This window comes from Acomys russatus, chromosome 5 (assembly GCF_903995435.1).
Source record: "Acomys russatus chromosome 5, mAcoRus1.1, whole genome shotgun sequence".
Lineage (NCBI taxonomy): Eukaryota > Metazoa > Chordata > Mammalia > Rodentia > Muridae > Acomys > Acomys russatus.
Window position 1 is genome coordinate 73,847,527 of NC_067141.1, and position 22,986 is coordinate 73,870,512.

General features: G+C 46.6%; 1 protein-coding gene and 1 pseudogene across 1 annotated transcript in view; one reads left to right on the forward strand and one right to left on the reverse strand.

The window, feature by feature from the left end:
- Nucleotides 1–1,561: 1,561 nt before the first annotated feature.
- The window catches only part of Gpam (glycerol-3-phosphate acyltransferase, mitochondrial), a 31,182-nt gene continuing 9,757 nt past the window's right edge, over nucleotides 1,562–22,986 (reverse strand). The window contains exons 6-21 of the mRNA XM_051146789.1: nucleotides 21,451–21,597; nucleotides 20,891–20,987; nucleotides 19,720–19,856; nucleotides 15,089–15,188; nucleotides 14,591–14,803; nucleotides 12,656–12,769; nucleotides 12,444–12,529; nucleotides 11,361–11,479; nucleotides 9,424–9,494; nucleotides 8,567–8,831; nucleotides 8,062–8,204; nucleotides 7,048–7,125; nucleotides 6,316–6,456; nucleotides 4,111–4,300; nucleotides 2,997–3,055; nucleotides 1,562–2,250 (exon numbers count right to left, since the gene is read on the reverse strand). Coding sequence (XP_051002746.1) covers nucleotides 2,134–2,250; nucleotides 2,997–3,055; nucleotides 4,111–4,300; nucleotides 6,316–6,456; nucleotides 7,048–7,125; nucleotides 8,062–8,204; nucleotides 8,567–8,831; nucleotides 9,424–9,494; nucleotides 11,361–11,479; nucleotides 12,444–12,529; nucleotides 12,656–12,769; nucleotides 14,591–14,803; nucleotides 15,089–15,188; nucleotides 19,720–19,856; nucleotides 20,891–20,987; nucleotides 21,451–21,597 — 2,077 coding nt within the window. The 3' untranslated portion in view covers nucleotides 1,562–2,133. The remainder of the gene's footprint in view (nucleotides 2,251–2,996; nucleotides 3,056–4,110; nucleotides 4,301–6,315; nucleotides 6,457–7,047; nucleotides 7,126–8,061; nucleotides 8,205–8,566; nucleotides 8,832–9,423; nucleotides 9,495–11,360; nucleotides 11,480–12,443; nucleotides 12,530–12,655; nucleotides 12,770–14,590; nucleotides 14,804–15,088; nucleotides 15,189–19,719; nucleotides 19,857–20,890; nucleotides 20,988–21,450; nucleotides 21,598–22,986) is intronic.
- Nucleotides 5,394–5,552, forward strand: LOC127190238 (uncharacterized; annotated as a pseudogene).

Genomic DNA, 22,986 nt, shown 5'->3' on the forward strand with positions numbered 1-22,986 from the left:
ACAAGCACCTGGATCTTTTAACTGCTGGAAAACAAGGGGAATGTTTCTGTTAGGGAACAGGGCTACCTGGAAGCCTTATTGTGATGCCCTTTTTTTTTTTTTTTTTTTTTTTTCTTTCATAACGAGGCACTGGAGAATGAGTTGTGCTAAAATTAACTCAGGGTCAGCTTGTTGGGGTGAGCATAACTTTGGTTCAGATTTTCTTCCTTAAAGAAGGTTTCAAAGCACCAGTTAAATATAAAGGCATGCATGTTTCTCCTCGCAGGGAGTTAAGCTCTGGGCAGCACGTACACTGCAGTCCCTAAAATGAAACCAACCGAAAGGGAGAACTCAGCAAGGGAAACAGGTGCTCTCTGCGCAGGCTGGAGAGCAGCAGTTGTGCAGAGGAGACAGGCAAGGCAGCAGCACCCACTGACAGGCAGGCCTATGGTTCTACAACTACCTGACAGAGGGGCCACCTCCAATTTACATTTAGAGGGTAAAGGAAGAAAAGAGACCAACAAAATGCTTGAGTCTTCAGATGAGGTCCACCCAAGAGAGTAAAGCAGACTCCCCAAGTACTCCCAAGTACAGCCAAGGGGAGTGCCACTCTATCCTAGTTAGAAGTACAGAAGGCTAAAAGGAGAACAGCTCGCTCCAAACCAAAGTCGATACAATTGACAGTGAACTGATGCATAGGAAAAGGAGATTTGACATGCACAACTGGGAAGGGTGGAGACCACCTCAGCACAGCACTATTGCTACAAGCTCCAAACCAGCTGTGCCATGCACTGAGCAACGCCAGGCAGTGCCCCAACCTCCCCCAACACCTACATGTCACCATAGGATACAATTAGCATTTAAAATTCAAGTGCAGGAAAGTACAAACCTCATCCCTAATACTTTTATAAATTCAAATCTATACAACACTCATCAGAAAAATTCATAATTCCATATAAATCATAGGTATAGACAGTAGACTGTCATAAATTGTCACATGATCATTAGGAAACTGCCATAATTACCACAATAACATGTTTGCCACATGACCACAAATAGGCACCCACCCACTAAAACCAGGAAACTTTCCTAATTTCTTGCCTTTGAGTGGCATGGAGTTTGGATATGCATCCCATATAAATGTCTACAGAACCAAGGACTCTTCTCAGAGCTTAAACCCTATAAATGCCTCCAACCACCTGTCATGGGGATGGTCACCATGCATCTACCCACACAGGCTGCACAGCACACCATTCGAGCACTAGTCATACAGACCGGAGCACAGCTCCCAGGTGTGAGCAGTGTCTGAAAACCCTGGGGCAGCAGTGTGTCGCCGTGCCACAAGCCAGCAATTTCCCCAGCTGAGGTGCCAAGCAACAAGCTGCTGTTGGCGAGGGTTCCTCGGGAGCAGCAGATGCCTGCCAGGAGGGCAGGGAGGGTACGAGTACGGACAGCAGAGACTCTACACACTTGTCATTACAGCTCAGTGAGGCTCTTCACATGAGCAAAGCCGTTAGTGCCACTTTCCTGGCAAGGTGCAGCTGCACCCTTGCCAGCCAGGGTCACTTCCTGACGCCAGCTCTGTCTTCACAGTATTTCAGTTCCCGGCCTACACAGTATCGTCTGCTTTCAGGCAGCTAGCTATTCAAGCGTGTTTTGAATGCGCCAGCCCAGGGCATCATCACTCCTTAGTAATGCACTTGAGAGGAAAGGGCTCACATACAAACCAGAGCTTCTGTTGGCAGAATAAGACGGAGACAGAGAATGGACGACCCAATTCTTTGAAAGGAAACATTATTTCACACTACACAGGAGTCAGTTCTACATACACCTCTGTGTCCATCACAGAACTATTTCTGAACAGTCATACTTAAAATGTGAATCTTTAATAAACTCCGAAATAACTTACTGAGATTTCACCTAGTCACCTAGTGATCATGAATCGCAGATGGCACTGGCCCCAGTCTCTGCACAGGCCACTGCGTCTGTGTTGGGAGGAGTGCAGGTCCACTGGGGCAGAAGGCACGTGTCTTCCTGGAAGTCTCCTTGGGGGAAGGCAGGCTGGGCCACACCAGGACACTGGTCACTCTGGGTCAGACTGGAGCCTGCAAGGGCCTCATCAGCTCCTCGCTCGAGACATGTGCTGTGAGATCCCTACAGCACCACAAAACTCAGAATATATTCTAGGAGTTTCTGCCGGCTGCACTGAGGTAGGAAAGTACTGCTCAGTTCTAAAACAGAGACTCTCTTTTGTTTGGTCTCTTTGAAAACCTGAAGAGAGAGGTGAGAGAAAATAAAAGTCAAATAACAGACTGAGCAGGGGTCTGTTGGTTACCAGCCCTTGGCGTATGTCCACGACCCAAAAGTCAGGAAAGATAGAAAGTTATAGGCTGCTTCACATAAATGTTCCAAGCATGGAGTGTGTGGGCCTGATGCCAGCATGGAGGTGTGTGGGTCCAATGCAAGCATGGAGGGGTGTGGGTCCAATGCAAGCATGGAGGGGTGTGGGTCCAATGCAAGCATGGAGGGGTGTGGGTCCAATGCAAGCAAGCATGGAAATGTGTGAGCCTGATGTAAGCACGGAAGGGTGTGGGTCTGATGAAAGCGTCGAGGTGTGATCAGGGTGTTTCAGGGGGAGTGCCCTGCGTTCCCCAACTTATATTAGAATAAAGTCAGTTATAGACGGCCACATGAAGCTCTGTGGATCTCACTGTACATGATGGTAAAGTGCCTGAGGGTGACTGTAGCAATCCTAGTAAACACGCCAGAGAATATCAGGACATGGAATAGTTAACGCTGGACTTGCCTAATGGCTGCTACTTATAGTTTAGGGATGAGTATGAAACCAGCAGAATCCTGGGGCATTGAAACATGCTCAGCATGTCCTGTCCTGACCTCAGCCTAGGAGATACATTCCCAGGTACCCCAGCAGAAAGTGCTTCCCCTGGGTCCCACAAAGGCAGAGCAACAGATCAGAGCTACACACAGCAAAGGCCAGCACGATTGTGGACACATACCCCAATATCTTTAAACATTTTCACAGCGTTCTTCACAAGACAGTATGTGGCACTCTCAGCTGCAGAGAAATAACAAAGCCTGTCAGTGGTCGGGCTCAGCACACAGTCCTCACAGTGTAGGCTACAGAGAGCGTGAAAGCGCAAGCCCAGGTAGGAACAAGCTCCCCGCTGCTCCCGGCAACTACCACAGCCTTCTTCAAATGGGCCAATATCTCTTTAAACCTACTCTGTCATCTATTAAAGAAGAGAAGAGACAGAGAGGAGAGAAGGGCAATGTACAAAGCATCCATCTTGCAGTTGTGCGAGAACCAGATAACAGCATGCATAGGCATTCTCTAGGAGTAGACAGTGACGCAGAGCTGACGATGGGCCTGTGACCACAGGAAGCTCAAGTCTAGAGATCTAGAGGTCAGAAACAAGATTTCTAAGCCATGTTTGCCACTAATTAGCCAAGGGCCTGCGAAAGGTGTCCCTAAAGGGGCTGGGAAGGATTAGGGATCTGTGCATCTCCTCTGGCTCTGGAAGCTGGCTGTGCTGCAGGCAGGCCAGGGGCATGTGCCCAGCTGGGGTAGCCTACCACCTGGATTCAGACAGGTGCAGAGCAGCACTGGGCACAGGAGCTCTTGGCCGTCACCACCAGAGAGGTGGCGCTTGCACCATCAAAGACCACACAGCAGGCAGGACCATGTGCAGCATGTATGCATCTCCCTCACCATGCTAACTGAGTAAAGGCAGACAGAACACCTAGCTGTGCCACTCAGTTTATATGGCATGCCTACCACGGCAGATCTGTGGGGTGAGAGGTCAACATAGTTCTGTATTTTTCCCAATTTCCCAAAGTTAGCAAAATTATATAATAATAGGAAACAGTTTTAATTTTCATTTTTGGGCTGTTTGTTTGTTTTTCAAAACAGGGTTTTTCTTTGTGTAGTCCTGGCTGTCCTGGAACTCACTCTGAAGACCAGGCTGGCCTCGAACTCACAGTGATCTGCCTGCCTCTGGCTGCCAAGTGCTGGGATTAAAGGCATGTGTGCAACCACCACCCAGCTTTGTTTTGGCTTTAGTGTGTTTGTTTTGGAAAGCTTTAAAAGAAGCCAAAACAAAGTGCACATACCGTACACAGCAACGTTCCTTTCCGTCCTGGTGATGAGGTACCTGTGCAGCTTCTGCAGGTACTCGGACTCGGGGACTGGACCACTGAAGCTGTGAACGAAGATGGCGGCAGAGCTATAGGCCTCGAGCAAGGGCCCCAGCAGCCTCTGAAGGAAGGTGATAAATTGCTGGTGCTCCTTGGACTGGCTCACCTGAGAGTGTGAGAGGAGGGGAAGTCAGAGGATGGGAAAGCAGAGCCAGCTGCTGGAGAATTTTGGGAGAACCCAGTACATAAGAAGAAGCCCCTCCCACCACCACTGCCTGACAGCAACCTGCTGCTCCCGCTGCAGAACTCAGGGAATGCGGCCCACTGGTTAGCACAACCAGATGGCTGAGCCTCAGAGAGGCAGCGCCTGAGAACTACGTGTCCTGAGGACTTCATGCTGTTACGGGCACAGCTCTGCTTATTGCTCTTGTGGTCACCATATCCTCATAATATATGAGTGGCATGAAAGCTCTAAGGTTTCCAGCCCCTCACTGGGCAGTATCGTTGGCCCTTACAACAATAGTACTTGACATTTTTCAGGCATTGCTGCTGGAGCAGATTAATAATTCAACCATCACACTTGAAAAGAACTTAGAAATGTAGATTGTTAGCAATGACCACCACTCTTAGAAGGAATGGGGAAACCAGATTGTTAGTATGGCTAGGGAAAGATGCTTTTGTCATTAGCTCTAATATAGAAAGTCTTGAGGAACAATTTGAAGTTCAGAAAAGAACACTCTTAATAGTTGAGCGAGGGACTTTTTGAGGTTAGGGAGCAAGAATAGCCCAAATTAGTGCTGGCTCATGTGACTCTCTCACCAAAGCTAGGCTGGTTGACAGGTGATTAATTTCTTGTACCCATTTTTGCCCTCAGCTTCTTGATATGATTGAATAAAAATTTTCAATGAATATATATGCACCTTGATGATTTAAAGTAAAATTGTTGATTGTTTTTTATATAAAAGTTTGGATTTGAGATTCTTTTAAGATTTTTATAAGATTACGTTTTAAGATGATTGATCTTTTCTTTCTAACCACAAATTACAGCCTGCCAGTAAAGAGAAATCGGCTAAAAAAATTACCTTGCTTGCTTACACTTCATTAATCTATAACAATTTGGTTAGTTGTGAATGTATGTAGATTCTTGAGAATAATTTGTTTTCTTCACCTGTAATATGTAAAATGTTTTCATGTAAAAGTATTGGGGAACATACTGTTTTTTTTTTTTTTCATAAGCATTCACTTAAAAAAAAAAAAGTAGCTTTGCACAGTGGCAGTATTGTAACCAATGAGGTTTAACCGAGGCGCGATTATTGCTAATTGACAAAAAAAAAGTAACCAGATTGCAATTTTTATGCTTCTAGGCTAATATGCATGCTGTGGAGAAAAAATTAAGTTGTTGGAGTTTGTTAAAGCTAACATCATCTATCGTGTGTGTGTGTGTGTGTGAGAGAGAGAGAGAGAGAGAGAGAGAGAGAGAGAGAGAGATTCTTTTCCCCCTTTCTTTCTTTCTTTCTTTTTTTTTTTTTAATGTGATGGCCACAAGCGCTACTCCCAGCAACGAGCCACAAGGAGTACTGGCCCAGAAAATCAAGCTTTGTTCCCTCAGAGGAAAGTCTGCTGAGCGGTCAGTTGTTAACTCTATGCTCGCCTCAGTTTACCCTAACAAATTCTCATCAGTACAAGAGCTGGTCTAGGGCTCAGCCCTCCAGGGTACACAATCAAGCATAATAGTCACTTACCCATGCAAAAGGCAGGGAACACAGATTATACATTCCGGTGCATGAAGCAAGACCACTGCCCAACGGTGAAGTTAGTAAAACAGAAATGGAGAAAGGGAGTGTTCCCATGTGTCTTTTGGAGACATCACCGCCCTGTGGAGAGTGGCTGCAAGGGCAGGTATCAGGAGTGACCTGAACATCTCATGGAGATGTACGAAGTCACCTCCTTTCCTCTTCCTGGCTTTTCAAATCCTATTCTCTTTCCACTCAGCAGTTCCCAAACTATATAATTTAAGGCACTGATCTTCAGTGACTTTCTGCAGTGGTTAGACTGGACCAGAGCTGGTTAGAGAGGTTCAGAAGTACTTTGAGCATGAGGAAGTCACCAGTCCCCACTGTGCAGCTGCAGCATTAACTTGATTCATCACAGCTATATACCCGGAATCCTTCACCAAAGTACCTTCAGATAGCAATCTCGCTGCTCCTCACCAAAATCGCTGTCTTCATCTTCCTCATCACTTCTCCAATTCAGAGGTTCTGGAAGTTTCTTGTCCCACTGCTGTTCTGCAAGGCCAGGACTGACATCTTCCTGGTCATCTTGCTATGCCAAGAAGATGGCTGACAGTAAATACATGTTCCCAGGCACATGACCAACCACCCAGACAGCCAAGCATCACACAGCCATCCTCACTTCAGGCTGATCTTTCTCAGATACACAACCCTCATGGGCAATTCCAAACTTTTCCCAAACTCTAAACCCCTTGGGAGGCAGCGGGGAGGACGGATGGAGGTCCGTTACAAGAAGGAATGTTCATATCTCCTGAACAAACAGCTGCCCCCGCCCCCGTCTGAACCACACTGAATCCCCCTGACCAGACTTGAAAGAGAGAAATGCATCATGCGAAGGCACAAGCATCCAGATGTGCTTCATGTCTCATGCCAGAATCAACTTCTGGATGCCACAGAATCAACTCAAGATATGTTTTAATCTAGAAAAATACCACTTACAAAAGGATCCACAAAATTAAACAAACCCAAGACAGCAGCGCCCCATTCATCCTGTCTGGACATAAACACAGAGCAAGTGTGTTTATTGCTTAAAATAATTGGCAGAAACCTGGTTTAAATGAATAATTTGTGGAAAAGGAACGTGAAGAGCAAATAAGGAGGATGGCGGCAGCCTTGTGCTCACCTCGGCCACCACGAGAATGCCGTACTGGATGAACTTCCCGACTGTCTCGTGACAAACTTGATAAAAAGTCTGGCAGGGCTAGAAAGAGAAGCCATGTAAGGTGGGCTGGCCTCATACTGCTCCTCTTAAGAACCGTAGAGTGGCTGTCAGTCCCTCAGTTCCACCTGAACGAGTCCTGTGATCTCTGATGTCCACTGTCTTGATAAATGGTCGTGACAAAATCAGAGAAAAGAGCCCCTCCCCATGAACGGCAGCACACGTCGTGTGGTCCCAACTACAGGAAGAGCACTGCACTTAGTGCCCTTACATGATGGGCCCTGGAAGACCAGATTCTTAGACCTTTTAGAACATTTTGTTTCTTGTGTTTTAAGATGATCTCCATGCAGGAGCTATCTTACAGTGAAGACAGTTCACACAAGTAACTCAAAGAAGACCCATAAACAAACATGAGGCCCCCTTTAGGAGCCATACCTATCCACACCTCTCGTGATCCTGCCACCCAAGCATGAAGCACACACAGAGAGCATGTTCAAGAATGTCTCATTCAAAATGTACACACTTGTGAATGTACCAAGATACAGTCATATGAATGAAAAAGAATAGTACACTACAAAGATAGATTCTACGTCGTTCTGCCAGGTATAGGGGTGAGAGAGATTGAGCACTCACACTTCTGAAACTCTGGATGTATAAGCTGAGACAGTGTCAAATAGCTCATTTCTGGGGCTCACCCACTTCTCACTTGGGGTTCCAACACCCAGAAGTGGGTGTGCTAGCTACGGACAACTGACACAGGACCTTCTGCACAGTGTGACTGAGAACTAACAGCATCTGTCATGCCTCAGAGCCAGGGCACCACGACAGACACAAACCAAGACAGTCAAGGCCACACTGATTTAGAGCAGAAAGCTGCAGCCAAGGGGAAATGTTTTCCAAGAGAAAAGCAAAGGTGTCTTGCACTTCTATGCAAATAATGAAGAAAGGGTCAGGAAGCACGGAAGAGCCTTCACTCACCAGAGAAATGGTGCCTTCGTTGGAGAGAAGATAGCACAGGCTGGCAGCCTTCTGCACCAGCTGCTCCTGGCTGACCAGGCTGCCAGGGCCTCCAGCAGACCCTCCGGAGCCCCTCTTATTCAGAACTGCATAAAGGCTACAGGCTGGAGAGACACAAGCAAATGGAGTCACCAGGGCCAGGTCTCAAGAGAAATTTTACTCTTAAATTACCCTTAGAGCCTATTAACAAATAAAAAAAAAAAAAAAGTCTGCAGTTCCTGGAAATTTTTAAGTAAAATCCTATTCCATGAGGTCTCAGCTTCCAAAAGCTCAGGCACCTCTTTTCTCCCCACAACTCTCGTAGTTCACCCCCACAGTGAAAAACACAGGACTATGGAGGGTAATTCGGGGCAACATTTTCACGAGATACTAAGGGGGCTAGCATCCTAAAACAGTGGGCATCACTATGGGTCCCAGACCCTTGTAGTCTCGAGAGCATCTGAGAATGTTCCAGGTCCTGTCGTACCTATGATGGCTTCCATGATGAAGACATGAAGTACCCCATTGCTGTAGAAGTTGAGTTCAAAGACCGATGGGACAGTTGTGCTGGGGGTAATAAAAAATTCATCTTTCCTGCTGGTGTGGGTGATTGTGACACAGTTTCCCAGAAGCTGAATGGCATGCATGACAACATCTTCTGAATTCCCAGAGAAGCCCAGGTCAAAGTCACGAGCTAGGACTTCCTCCTTCATCACAAAGAAGTCTTCCACCAATGTGGAGAGATGGATTCCCTAGAGAGACAAAGGTGGACTGTGACAGCAGAAAGTCTGATTTCCCCAGGGTTCCTGCCTGATGTGGCTGTCCTACAAGAGCCACAGAGACAGGCGCAGACCAGCTACGTGAGCAAGTAGGAAAGGCACTAAGACCCTGCTCCCCGGGAATGTCATGGGCAGGCGTCACGTTACAGGCTGAGCATGTGAAACCACAGGGGAAAGAGAGCAGTCTGAAAGTAGTGCTGTGTGCTCACTTTAAACATGCCTCATGACATTTATCGCAAGAATATGACAACAAACATGAACGACATGACCTCTCCATGGCAGAGCTACACAAGCCTATTATGGAGGACAGAGAGGGCTCTAACACAGAAGCAAACTACCTGGAAACCGTATGTCATTGAAATTCTCCTTATTTATGTGAACTGCACCAACCGGAGAGGGCACCCTTCCACTGTATGCATTTACAGTCTGGTTCTTTCCCTCGCTGGCATGGTGAACTCAGGGCAGGACACTTTGCTTCCTTCGCTGTTTATCTCACAGCCTCGGCCTAGAAGAGGCTGACTAGTGCCCAGGTTTCCTACAGAACCACCAGGAGCATGAGCCATACCTGCCTGTGTCTGTAGAGGAGCAGGCAGGCCACAATGTGTGTAGACATGATAGCACAGGACTTGCTGGCAGCTGAAAAAAACAGAGCATTAGTTGGCCTTGCTCTAACTTAAGCGAGTCCTTGGAAGGGCCTTCCTTAGCTTTACAGTCTTTGACTCTAGTCCCCGTAACTGCAGTTCACAGTGGACACAAGTGCATTTGCCAGGGTTCTGGCTCACTGAGGCCTCACAGTAATCACCAGCCATGAGGCCACATTCTAAGGCAGGGCCTCTTTCAGTATAGACCAAGTGGACTAGCTCAGTAAAGGGGCCATCAGCCGAGTGCCTTGGCACACCGTGGGCTGTGATCTTATTTCCTCTTCTTGTGGGTCTCCATGGTGTAAAGATGGAACTACAAAAGCAAGGGCACAACAGATCCCAAGTCACAAAGTCAAGACTCCAGTCCTGACTTCTACACAAGTTAACTTCATGACCTGGAGTTGAGTTCTCATACTCCGACTGGGCTGCATAAGAACAAGCTGGTGGCCTGGTGACTCTCAGTATGATGCTCAGTATGATGCTCAGTGTGGCTGCATTTTCTCTTTTCAGTGTGGCCCAAAGAAGTGAGGAGACGTGCAGACACATTTAGAACATCTATGCTCTGGAGCCCAGAACTTTGAACTTGTAGAAAATCATCATCATTTATAAAAATATGAAACAAAGATGTCATGTGTGAATCTCTTGAAATGACAGTGATTTTAGGAATATTTCATTCACAATTCAAGCTGCCTCCAGTGTGTGAAAAGTATCGGCCCTGTTTTACAGCCATTAGGAAAAATATTTACGAAACACTTAAAAGCACCAGTAATACACAATAAATAGAAAACAGAACAATTCAAAGCCAAAACTAATTCTAGAGGCTAGACACCAATACCACTGATTCTCAGGACATGGACTAGACACCAACACCTCTAATTGATTATCAGGAAGTGGCCTTTGCTATTTATTTCACTTCTATTTTCCAAACTTTAACAAGTAGGACTTATCTGTTTGGCGTCTACAATTGAGGTGTGGGAGACACAATCACACAAAAGAGCTCTCTGGGCTGGGGGCCTGGCTCAGGGGTGGACATCTGCTTAGAATGTGTGAGGCCCACAATTCTAGCCACACACCACACACACAGACACACAGAAGAAGCCTCTGTCCAGGAGTCAACTAGGAAACACCCACCACAGTAAGAGACACAAGCAAAGGGGGGAAACTTGTACAACAGCGTCCACGGTAATGGATGAGAATCTGACCGGAAGCGGCCCAGGGAATGGAAAAACTACAGCTTGGCAGGGCTGAGCCCAAGACACCACGGTGCTATGTTCAGGTCGTCAAGAGCAATACAGTGCACAATGCTGCAACTTGGAATTTAAAGATGGCCTGATAGTGGCTGGTTCATCCTCTGCTCAGTTAGTCTGGGGGCACTGTCTGTGCACAGCTATCCCAGGAGAAAAGCAGTAGGTGTGAGAGTACAGAGGCACCACGGGCTCCATCTGCACCCACAGCTAAAACTGCTCTGGGAAGGGCAGCTGCTCAGTATTTACTGAATTAAAGTATGCATGGGGTCAGAGGAGAAAGAGACACTCAGCTGTAAGCCCGCCCATCATACCATAAGACAGTTCAGGCACACAGTCACAAGCAAAGGAACCCACAAATCATCCTGACAAAAAGTGTGTTAAGACACATGGGCATTACTGGATGAGCACCTGCTCTATCAGACAGGGGTCTGCTGCCGTATTTCCACACAGACAACCCTCGCTGCCACTTTCCTTCCAGGATCGTGCCTGTCACGACCTATGGGTAGGTGACGGACTCTGCAGAGGCGCTACCCTGAGCTGAGCAGAGTTCCAAACAGGCCTGGCCTACCCTGCTGCACGTGCTGTGGAGCGTGTGACACGCGTGGAGCACTTACTAAAGAGGATGTGCTCAGCCAGGTTTGCAATCAGCCTTCTTCTTCGAAAGGCTTCATCCGCCATGTTTCTGGACTCGTTACTGGACAAGTCTTGATGTTCAGCAGCAGCGTCATTAGGTCTGAAAAATAAAATCCACCTCTTGCAGCCCACACTGCAGCTTTATTTTCACTTTTGAGACGGCCTCTGATTCTGTGGCCCCCACTAGCTGAAAGTCCCTCTACAGACTAGGCCAAACCTCACACTTGCAGTGCTCCTCCCACCTTCTGAATGCTGGGGTGACACACACGTATCAGACCTAACTCTATGTAAGGCACACAAAGTAAGACTAATTTCTAAATGTATAAATAGCTTTGATCACCTCACATTTTAAGTTTAAATTATAAATATATCACTTCTCTGGATTGTTTTCCTCTACAATGTAGAGCCTAATAAAATTTTTTCAGACAGAAAACTTATTTATTGACAACGAAATAATCTATGATACATCATTTCTAAACTCACTGGCAGAGAGGATGCAGAAAGCAGGAGATCATGCTTAAAACCTCTGAAAACTCAACATTTTGCCTATGATAAAGGAAGGGCTCTAAATTATAATGCATTTTCAGTTCTGGAAATTTCAATTAACTATTACTCTTCTACCCATGTCACTCACGTTTAATATGCATAAGGCAAGACACCACCACAGAAATTGCAGTTCATGTATTCAAAAGCATAAATCAAATAACCAAGTAAGAGTCACAAAAATCAAAGAGATTTTCCATATAATTAAACAAAACCTGTTCACACACATTCACACTCACACATTCTCTCTCTCTCTCTCTCTCTCTCTCTCTCTCTCTCTCTCTCTCTCTCTCTCACACACACACACACACACACACACACACACACACACACACACACACACATACACACACACACACACAAATGTGAAAGACAGAGAGCATTTCCCACACCCTCTATCAGAGCAATGTTACTGCAATGCAGATGGGGACAACACCTCACTCTGATGCTAGGCTGCTGTCCTGTGCAGTGCAGGGACAGAGAGTTGTGGGACAGTTAGCTAGCACAGGCCCACAGCCTACCTTGAAGGAAGGATAGCTGGTAACAGTGCTTGCTCCAGAGAAAGGGGAGCAGACACAGGTTTCTGACTTTGGCTTTCTAAATATTCCTGAAAAAAATTAAAACAAAGGAAAAAGCCCTTCAGAACAACATATAAACTATATTTTGAGCTTCAAAGGCTAAAAGGAACTATTTAAAAAACAAGCTTCAGACCTGCATTTTAGCAGAATCTCACCTTCAAGGAAAATGGTTGTGCAAAATCCACTCTGACATATCCGTAGTTCTTCCGCAGCATTCTGATGACGCCTCTTGCCACACTCCAGAGACTCTCGTTCTTCTTGGGCTTGCCCTAAACATAACAGTGAAGGGGGGGTGCTCCAGGGTTCTTTACTGTTCTCTTTTGAGCCGGGGTCTCATTATGCTATGCAAACCTGCAGTTCTACTGCAGCCTCCCCACTGCTGAGAGACAGCCATGAGACATTATGCTCAGCTACAATGATTGCTTAATAGAAACCTGAGTTATATATCTTGAAAAAAAAGACAATGATTGGTAAAGAAAGAAAAATGAGTGACTGGGAGCCAGTGGGCTGGCCATATTCCCAGCTACCCTGAGACCATGAAGCCCACAAGCTCAGAGTGGACATGCCTGATTGCTTCAAGTGTCCAGTACTCAAAAACACTCACAAGGTACAACCTTGTTGTTCAGAGGAGGAAAGTGAGCAAGGAGAAACACTTAATGCTAATATGTTTAGTATGCATCACACAATTCACAAAGACACAAAGCAGTGAAGGACAAAAGTGACATAACGTCCTGCAACACTGGCTCTCCGCAGACTAAAACAAACGAGGACAGAGGCTACTTCTCTGAGGTGAAGGCAGCACTAGAGTCTATGGCACATTAAGCAACTGGATGCCAGTCAGCCTCATGGCGCCTTCCCACTAATGAGACACTTAGAAAATATTTGCTTAACAGGTCATCCCACTGTACACAGTGACAGTATGAACTGTCAAAAGCCACCAGCAGCTAAAATCCCAGGTGGAGTCCTTACTTTTTGAAGCCTTGGGTTATCAAGTGTCCCAGACTTCTGACACTGAAGGACACACTTTCCCAAGACTTCCTCACTACATCAACAAAGCTGAACTCCTCGGGCACTCGCACATGCCGGTCACAGTGGCAGCTAGCAAAGGCATGTGGGGGACGTGCCCACGTGTGGGGCAGTGCTTGTGAACTAAGTACACTTAGGCTTAGAGCTCCTGTCTCCTTTCCGTAGTATGCACAGACCAGAGTGAAGCCAGAGGCTCTAAGAGAGCTGTGCCGAGAGAGAGCTTTGCTAAGAGCTCTGTGTTTAATTTCTTCACAAAGTGGAACACTTCCCCACTGTGGAGTCTAAACTGAATGCAGCAACATGGCCGGGCCTCACAAGCACCTGTTCACACAGGCAACCAGATACAAACAACCACATACATTACTATTATTATCATCATTATTATTATTATCATCATCATTATTGTGGTGATGATGACGACGACGACGACGACAATGAAGTTCAACAATGAGAAAAAACCAATCTTCTTATTAGAGGCCTGAAAAGTGGCTCTCCAGGAGGAGGCCAGCAGGAGGGGTGCAGGGAAGATTTCTGGATCCTGAAAAGTGGCTCTCCAGGAGGAGGCCAGCAGGAGGGGTGCAGGGAAGATTTCTGGGTCCTGATAACATCATTCCTCCATTTAGGTGCTAATCACATAGGTGAGTTCATTTCATAATGATCCAGTCTAAGTGCTTATGACTCGTGCATCCTTTGGTGAAAGTTTACTGAAAAAATTGCTCCCATTTCTCGGATTGGTTTGCACGTGCTTTGCCCACACGGCCCCGGGTCTTCAGGCTTCACTAAAAGTCACACACAATCAACACTGAAATCACAACTCAGTGCAAGTGGCTTTCCACCTCCAGTCCCATGACCAAAGCTAGCACTGACACAGGAATTCCCATACTTCTCCAAGGCCAGGAAAGCCCACAGGAGATAGAGGAGATGAGGCCCATGTCATCTGTCTGTGCCCACCCAGGCAGGGTTCAGAGAGGTAGCACAAAACCCATGATTAGCCAAAGACCATCATTAAATATAAAAGCAAAGCTTGAAAGGCAAAGACGACCTTGTGCAGGCTGGCTGCTTACCAACTGCTCCCCATTGTAGTGGCCTTCGATTATCCGGTCGTATGAGATGCCCACGGGTATGACAAGTATGTCAGGGATGGTGTTGGAGGACAGAGCGTCCACTACCACTGACAACAGCCCAGCGCGAGCACAGGAGGTCTTCCCGCTCCGGGAGCGCGTGCCTTCCAGGAAGATCTCCAGGAACTGCTGCTGTCGGAGCAGCTCGACCATGTGCTAAGATACAAGAGAGTCAGACGCAGACATAAGGCCATGCAGCTCAGATCGCCATAGCTGTGAGTCTTACGGCAAAACACAGAGAACTTCTAACACCACTCAGTAGCCATCGCCCTGTACCCATTACAGCAAAGGATCCCACCAAAGCTACATTTGGGGGACTACAATGAGTACCCACGGCAATACAGTAATCTCTCAAATCAGAGAGCAGCTCCAGTACATGTCCATGGCTGCCCTGTGACAGGTGGCGCACGGTGTTGAGGACAATTAAAAGGCTATACGCACCCCATGAAGCAATGCTCTGTACAGAATGTCTTTGCGTCCATCTGGGGTTTCATCGAGTCTCCGTCTTATGAAAAAGCCCCCAAGCTTGTGAATCAAAGTACTGCAAATTCAAAAATACATGAATTATTTATATGGAAAAGGTGGCTCAAATGTCAAGATACTCCAAAGCATCTGTCATCCATATAGAACCCCACATGGTATTCAAATGTTGACAGTGGGAATGCAAGTGTTCATTTTCCATGTTGCAGACATGTTTCACCAATTCCTCAGTCTCCTTACATTATAACTTCTGAGCCAAAACCAGTCTGTCAAGGTCATTACAAAGGTGATGACACAGATTTGAAGGAGATTTTTAAATGCTTCCAAATTTAAAACCAGAGAGCCGTTGCCTTCCACTGGGTATCCACTGGTGAGTGCACCAGCTGTAGTGGGCAGCTCCACCCAGTCACACAGATGGACATCCTGGTCAGACTAATAGGTCACAGGCTGGGCAGATGGCTCAGGAGTCAGGAGCACCGGCTGCTTTGCTGAGGACTCGGGTTCAATGCTCAGTACCCATGTGGTGGTTCACAACCATCCATAACTCCAGCACCAAGGGATCTGACACCCTTTTCTCAACTACTTGGGCACCAGGCACACAAGTGGTACATAAATATATATGCAGTCAAAATATTTATGAAAGAAATAAATCTTTTTCTAAAAATGTTAAAGAAACATAAATGGGTTACAAAGCAAAACTAAAAGTCATGAACCTGAGAAAGGGCCTGACTGATAGGGTTGGGTGGGGCGAACAGAGATGAGAGGAAGACAAGAGAGGGTATAAGGAGAAGGGTGGTCAGAAAACACTAAGTCTATCTATGAAACTGTCAACAAACCAAGGTAACCAATGGCTCAGCATGGTGGTGCACGCCTTTAATCTCAGCACTCAGGAGGCAGAGACAGGAGGACTTCCAAGTTCAGCCTGGTCTACATTGCTGGTTCTAGGACAGCCAGAGCTAAAAAATAAAACTCTGCCTCAAAAATTACACACACAGACACACACAAAAAAAGTATATATTTATTATGCATATATATGTATAAAATTTAAACAAAACCATGCCCATGGTCCCCAGACAGAGTCTAAGATCCTGACCCATGGCAAATGTGTAAAGTGAACAAATATTCCTTGAAGAAAATAGTCTCAAAGAACTGATGCTTAAAAGAGGCTCCTCTACAAGATAAGGATAATTTTATCAAACTGAATCGAGTGTAACCATCTTAAAAAATAAGAGAGATGGCTCAGTGGTTAAGATTCCTGGCTGCTCTCCCAGAGGACTTGAGTTCAGCTCCCAGCACCCACATGGTAACTGTAGTTCCAGAAGATCAGACCTCCTCTTCTGGGCTCTGTATCTAAAAACAAAACCAAGGTTCATTTGCACACAGGAATAAGACAATTCTGTTCCTGACTGCAGGCCTCTGTCTGCAATGCTGATGAGCTTGGATGTGAAGCTGGGAGACTGAGTCAGCTTCCCTAACTCACTGTCTCTTCCTGGTCTCGTTAAATGAACATGAGAGTCTGCAATGGTGTGAGCAAAAAGCACTGTGTCACATGTAACATTCTCCGTCTCCTTTGGTGTGAGCAACAACACTGTGTCACATGTAACATTCTCCGTCTCCTTTGGTGTGAGCAACAACACTGTGTCACATGTAACATACTCCGTGTCCTTTGGTGTGAACAACAACACTGTGTCACATGTAACATACTCCGTGTCCTTTGGTGTGAACAACAACACTGTGTCACATGTAACATACTCCGTGTCCTTTGGTGTGAGCAACAACACTGTGTCACATGTAACATTCTCCGTCTCCTTTGGTGTGAGCAACAACACTGTGTTACATGTAACATACTCCGTGTCCTTTGGTGTGAGCAACAACACTGTGTCACATGTAACATACTCCGTGTCCTTTGGTGTGAACAACAACACTGTGTCACATGTAACATACTCTGTCTCCTTTGGTGTGAGCAACAACACTGTGTCACATGTAACATACCCTGTCTCCTTTGGTGTTAACAACAACACTGTGTCACATGTAACACACTCCGTGTCCTTTGGTGTTAACAACAACACTGTGTCACATTTAACATACTCCGTGTCCTTTGGTGTGAGCAACAATACTAAGTAACATGTAACATACTCCACCTCCTCAGAGTCTATACATGGAAGTCAGGGTAAGATGGTGACGTGTATAATCACTCTGAAATTCTTTAGAATGAATTCAATGAGTGAACGGTGTACCCTGATGAGCTTTGTCACTGTGGAGATTTAACTCCAATCTCCACCATGTCTGAAGGAAGGGTAAGCTAAGCAATGGCTGGCATGAGTTCCTGGAAACAAACACTGAACTCCGAGAAATTATAAGTGTATGATATTCACAAAAAGCCTCAGTGAGACCCAGATCTGGCGGGAATGAGCGTGTGAGCTACTCTGATCACAGGAGAGGCCAGAACAGCCACTTGAGTTCTGAATCCAGGCTGTCTGTGCACGCATGTGTGCACCTGTATGTGGGGGTGGGGTGGCATGCACACACGCGCATGAGACCAGCACACAACCACAAGTGTCATTAATCAAGATCTATCTACATTTTGAGATTGGTTCTATAACTGGCCGGGTACTGGACAAACAGGCTAGGCTGGCTGCCAGAGAGCCCAAGGCCTCTGCCTCCCCAGTGCTGGGATCACAAGCAGACGCCACCATATCCAGACTTTTTCTGAATGAATTCTAGAGACAGATCTCAGGCCTCAGGCCTGACTAGCAGTTTACCAGCTGTACCATCTCCCCAGCTGACCTCCCTGATGATTTCCTAGTTTAGCTTCCCGGTGCCCGGCTGCCGGGAAAAGATGGAGTGTGACATGGGTATTCTAGGCCCTGCGAAACTCATCTGTCTTGTAGGCTCCTGTCACAGTGTTACTATGCCGGCCAGCTACCTATGTGCCCTGTTACATGGCAAGCTCTTTGGTAGCAAGAACTATGTGTGTGTTGTCCGTGTATGCCTAAAGCTCAGCAGGATAAATACCACAGACTACCGAAATGATGGCTTCTCTCCGCTAGTCACACCACCCTGGCTAGCTGCAGAACTCTGGGGGCCTAGAGAACTCAGAGCCTGGGCAGGGGTAGGGGAGTGGGGGAGGGTACACTACACCAGGAAAGAGCGTCCTGAATGGTGAGGCTGAGGCCTAGACTTTGAACGCTACCATGGGAAGGCCTGCCTGCCCAGTCACTGGGCACTGACTGCAGTTCCTGTGAATTCATCCCCTCTAGCTCATGTCAGGCCACAGAGCCTCAGTGCCCAGCTGGGTGCTGCTTGGTACTTAAGAGTTCAGTTCCTCTGACCAGCTCCTTCTCAGTGACCAGACATAGCAGACAGCAGATCCAGTCTCCCGACACCCTCTGCTCAGCCCCCATCTGGACAAGCACTGACTCTGAGGAGCCCAGTTACTTGTTCTAGTTTGTTCTGTCTCTGCCCTCCTCCTACACTGCTGATGTGAACCCTCATCATTTGCCTGAGCTCATAACAGAACCAGCCATCAATGTCTCTGAGCCCAGAATGAGTACTCAGCTTACAGGTGTGAACGCGTGTGTTCAGTCAGCAGCTTCCCCCTTAGCTCGGAGCTACTCTTGATGCAGCCATCGCTATCTGTGAGCTAGCACCTCCAGCCGCTGGACTTTCCTTGGGCTTCCTAGTACACACTCCAACCTACCCGCCTGTCCTTCACCTTCCTAACACCTTGCTCTTGAGTCTCTGCCTTTGAGCACACTGTTCCCTTGAGTACAATTCACAACATCCTCTGGAAATGCCCAGCAAAGTCTAAACGGATTCTCTACATCATGAGGGCAAAGTAACAGCTGGGTTACTCTTACCTACCTTTAGATACCTTCCTTTGACGGGTCTGGCACTATAACCTACTCCATTGCATCTCAATGACCTATCATCCACCTGACACTGTCCTTCAAGTTTACCTACGCACAGTTCACAAAGTAGCCCATATCAAATACAGAAATAATGGTGGTCATCCAAAGGTTACACAATGAAGCATTACTTTTATAATAAATAGGCCAAAATCATTTTTATAACACATATCAAAATATAACAAAACAAATGCCAAATTCTGCCAGTCATGGCACACACCTGTAATCCCGGCAGAGGCAGGCTGATCGCTGTTGAGTTTGAGGCCAGCCTGTTCTACAAAGCAAGACCAGGACAGCCAAGGCTAAACAAAGAAACCCTGTCTTGATAAAAACAAAACAAAAACAAAGACAAATCCCAAATTCTAAGCAATTGGGTTTTTGGGTTTGTTTTAGGTTTTTTTGTGTTTTGGTTTTGGTATGTTTGGTTTTTTTTGTTTGTTTGTTTTGGTTTGGTTTTTTTTTTTTTTTTTTTTGGTTTTTTTTTGGTTTTTTTTTTGAGACAGAGACTCACACTCACAATAGAGCCCTGGCAGGCCAGAAACTTGCAATGTGGACCAAGATGGCCTAGGATTCATGGAAATCCACTTGCCTAGGCCACCTGAACACTGAAATTAAAGGCGTGTGCAATATGTCTGAGAAAACCATCTTTTTCCTATCTTTAATTTCTAACTCAGCTGGTCTCACCTGAAGATGGGGATGTTGAGATTGTTGCCCGAGGCGATGTACGGCGCTTTGATGTTGTGGCAGAAGAGGATGAAGGTGAGCAGCAGGTAGTCGATGTGGGACCTGTGCACTGGCAGGAACAGGAGCGGCAGATTCGTCTAGAGCAGAGAAAAGCGAGAGCTTTACAGCCAGAGTTGACGCTCAGTCCCACTTGGCCACTGCGTTTGGCTGCAGTCACTCACCACTGGCTAACAAATGGCTCGCTCTCTACAGCCATGTTCCGGTCATTCCTTGGTGCCTACACAGCTGAACATAAGCTGCACTATTACAGTAGCAGCCAGTGTGGGAAGAACACACAGGTTCAAACTGACCCACACCTCTTCTGAGAGGCAGCCTTCATTGTGCAAAATGAACAGAGGTTTGTGGAGCCAGCCTTGGTATAAAGCACTGAGAAAAATCCCTTATTGTCTGTGGCTAGGGTTGGTGGTTTTCCTCTACCTGTGCCTCAATGTCCTTATGTATAAGACAGGATTGTGTGACTTGGTGTGCAGGGTTATTGCAAGGTAAATTGCAAAAGGACTTCTGCACATTTTGATAGGCTCTGCTTCTCTCTCCAAATGCTACTGCAGTCTCACAAGGGGCAGGCTTTCAAATGGTGCAAAGGCTGACAAGAGCACGGAGGAGACCTTCAGAATGAGGCTAGCAGCACTCCACGCACACAGCAGGAACAGGTGATGGGGCACAGAATACACACACACACACACACACACACACACACACACGGGGGGGAGGGGGCAATGGGGTGATGGAGCACAGAATACATACACACGGGGGGGGGGGGGGGGGACAGGGTGATGGGACACATAATACACACATATACACACACACACAGCGGGAATGGGGCAATGGGACACAGAATACACACACATACACACACACAGGGGGAATGGGGCAATGGGACACAGAATACACACACACACACACACAGACACACACACACACAGAGGGAACAGGGTGATGGGGCACAGAATACACACACACAGGGTAACAGGATGATGGGGCACACAATACACACACACACACAGGGGGGAACGAGGTGATGGGGCACAGAATACACACACACACACACACACACACACACTACACGGGGGGTGGGGGGGAGACCCGGGGTGATGGGGCACAGAATTCCTACCTCAGTTGCAGCTTTAACCATCTCAAGTTGACCCTTGTGAATCTGAATGTTCCAGAAGAAGCTGTTGAAGAGCTTTAGCAACACCCAGCCAGTCAGCCTGAAAGAAATAAAAACATTAAATCTATCTGTACATAGACTCAAATGTATATGTTACGAGTCTGTACAGAGGTCTCTTTTGCCTCCTTCAGCTTCTGAGTCTACAGCCTAAAAGTACTTGTAAATGACGTCATGTGTGTGCACACAGGTCTAAACTGAAGAATAAGCATGGTCGCGTAAACAGACGCCACTCACAGAAGTGTCTATTGCTGTGGACAATGAACACAGGTTTCTCTAGTCACACTTAGTACTTCAAAGGTGAAGAGCCAAGCCAGCTTAGTGAGCAAAAGGACCCTTCTAGCACCCTCAAGCCCATGGTGGGACAGCTGCTACCCACCAGCAGGGGCGAGAGCAGACTGCAGCCGCCACTGTGCTGCTCAGTGTAGGCTGCGCACTGAAACACCTCCATGTTTGCTCACATCTTTCCCTTGAACAAGGACTTGGTGAGAGCAGGCCTCCACTACCTGATCATGCCCGGCGAGACCGTGGCGACCATCTCCTGAAGGATCTTCCTGGCCTTCTTCTTCACCTTCTGTATGGCTCTGGACTGCTGCTGGGCGGACCCATCGGGGCTCAGCTCAGCAGCCACTTCAGCAATCGCCTCTTGGACTCTGATTGGGAAGCAGAAATCAGACAACGGATCTGATTCTGTTACAGGACGTATTTGATATTTTCTAAACTACAGCTATAAATGAAATCGATGGAAAAAAACAAAAATATCTGTTCTCTTTAATATGCAGCATAGCAATGAGAGAAAACTCAAGTTGGGACCATTAGCCATTGCTGCCTATCGAAATTGATGGCCGGGCCTGGGGAGAGAGCACGGGGATGAAGAGTGGGTACTGACCTTGCAGAGGACCTGAGTGTGAATCCCAACACCCACACAGGGAGCTCACAACAGCCTGTAATTCCAGCTCCAGGAGACTGGACATTCCTCTGGCCTCCTCCTACATAGACGCATGCTCATACATACATAAATACCAGTAACAACATTTAAACATGGCGGCATCATGTTCCTAAGCCGAGGAACCCTGTAGAAACCTGGACAGAGCTGACTGCTGTGGGACTTCCTGGTCCAGGCAGGCCACACTTCAGCGAAGGAAGGCTGTGCTGTGTACACACCCCACAGTGGAGCATGGGCTCAAAACACATGCAGACTTCATGAAAATGGCATTATGTAATCTAGTATGTAATCTAGAATAAACAAAGTAAAACAAACTACCACAAAAAAGTCCAAGTAATATATGATTTTTCTTTAGCAATTATAATTTGTCATTTGTTTATATTGTCACCTTACTAGAACTGTATGTAAAATTCTCTGAGAAACATTAAAACAGATGTAACTATTTACTTTTTTCTCCATTTGAACCAGTTTTTTTCCCCTCCATTTTTCATTTTACAAAAGCAGAGCTCAGGATTAAAATCAACACTGGGTTATAAGAAATGTGCTGACGCTTGACATGGTAGCACATGCCTTTACTCCCAGTGCTCAGGGAGGCAGAGGCAGGAGGATCTCTGTGAGTTAAAGGCCAGCCTGGTCTACAAAGTCAGGACAGCCAAGGCTACACAGAGAAACCCTGTCTCACAAAAACAAAAACAAAAACAAAAACAAAAAAACCCAAAGAGAGAGAGAGACAGAGACAGAAACAGAGAGACACAGAGACACAGAGAGAGAGAAAGGAAAAGAAATACACTGAAGGGAAAGCTAACAACCCCAGTTAAACAAAGCTTTTCTTGACTTAGAGTATCTCTCCATCACCCAGTTACCGGCAGGTTTAACTAGACAGCATCTGCTGCACAGGCCTCGAGGATGCTTCTCTGGTATCTAATGTGACGTCTCTATTGTCAACTATTCAACAGTTCGTTTAACATGTTTTCCTGAGTTCCTACCATGAACCAGTGGTGCTGGGGTTGGAGCCACAACACCTGGCAAAGCTACAAACAAACCATGAGTGACGCCGTCGGTCACCTTATGTCTGGTTCTAACTCCAGCTGTACTT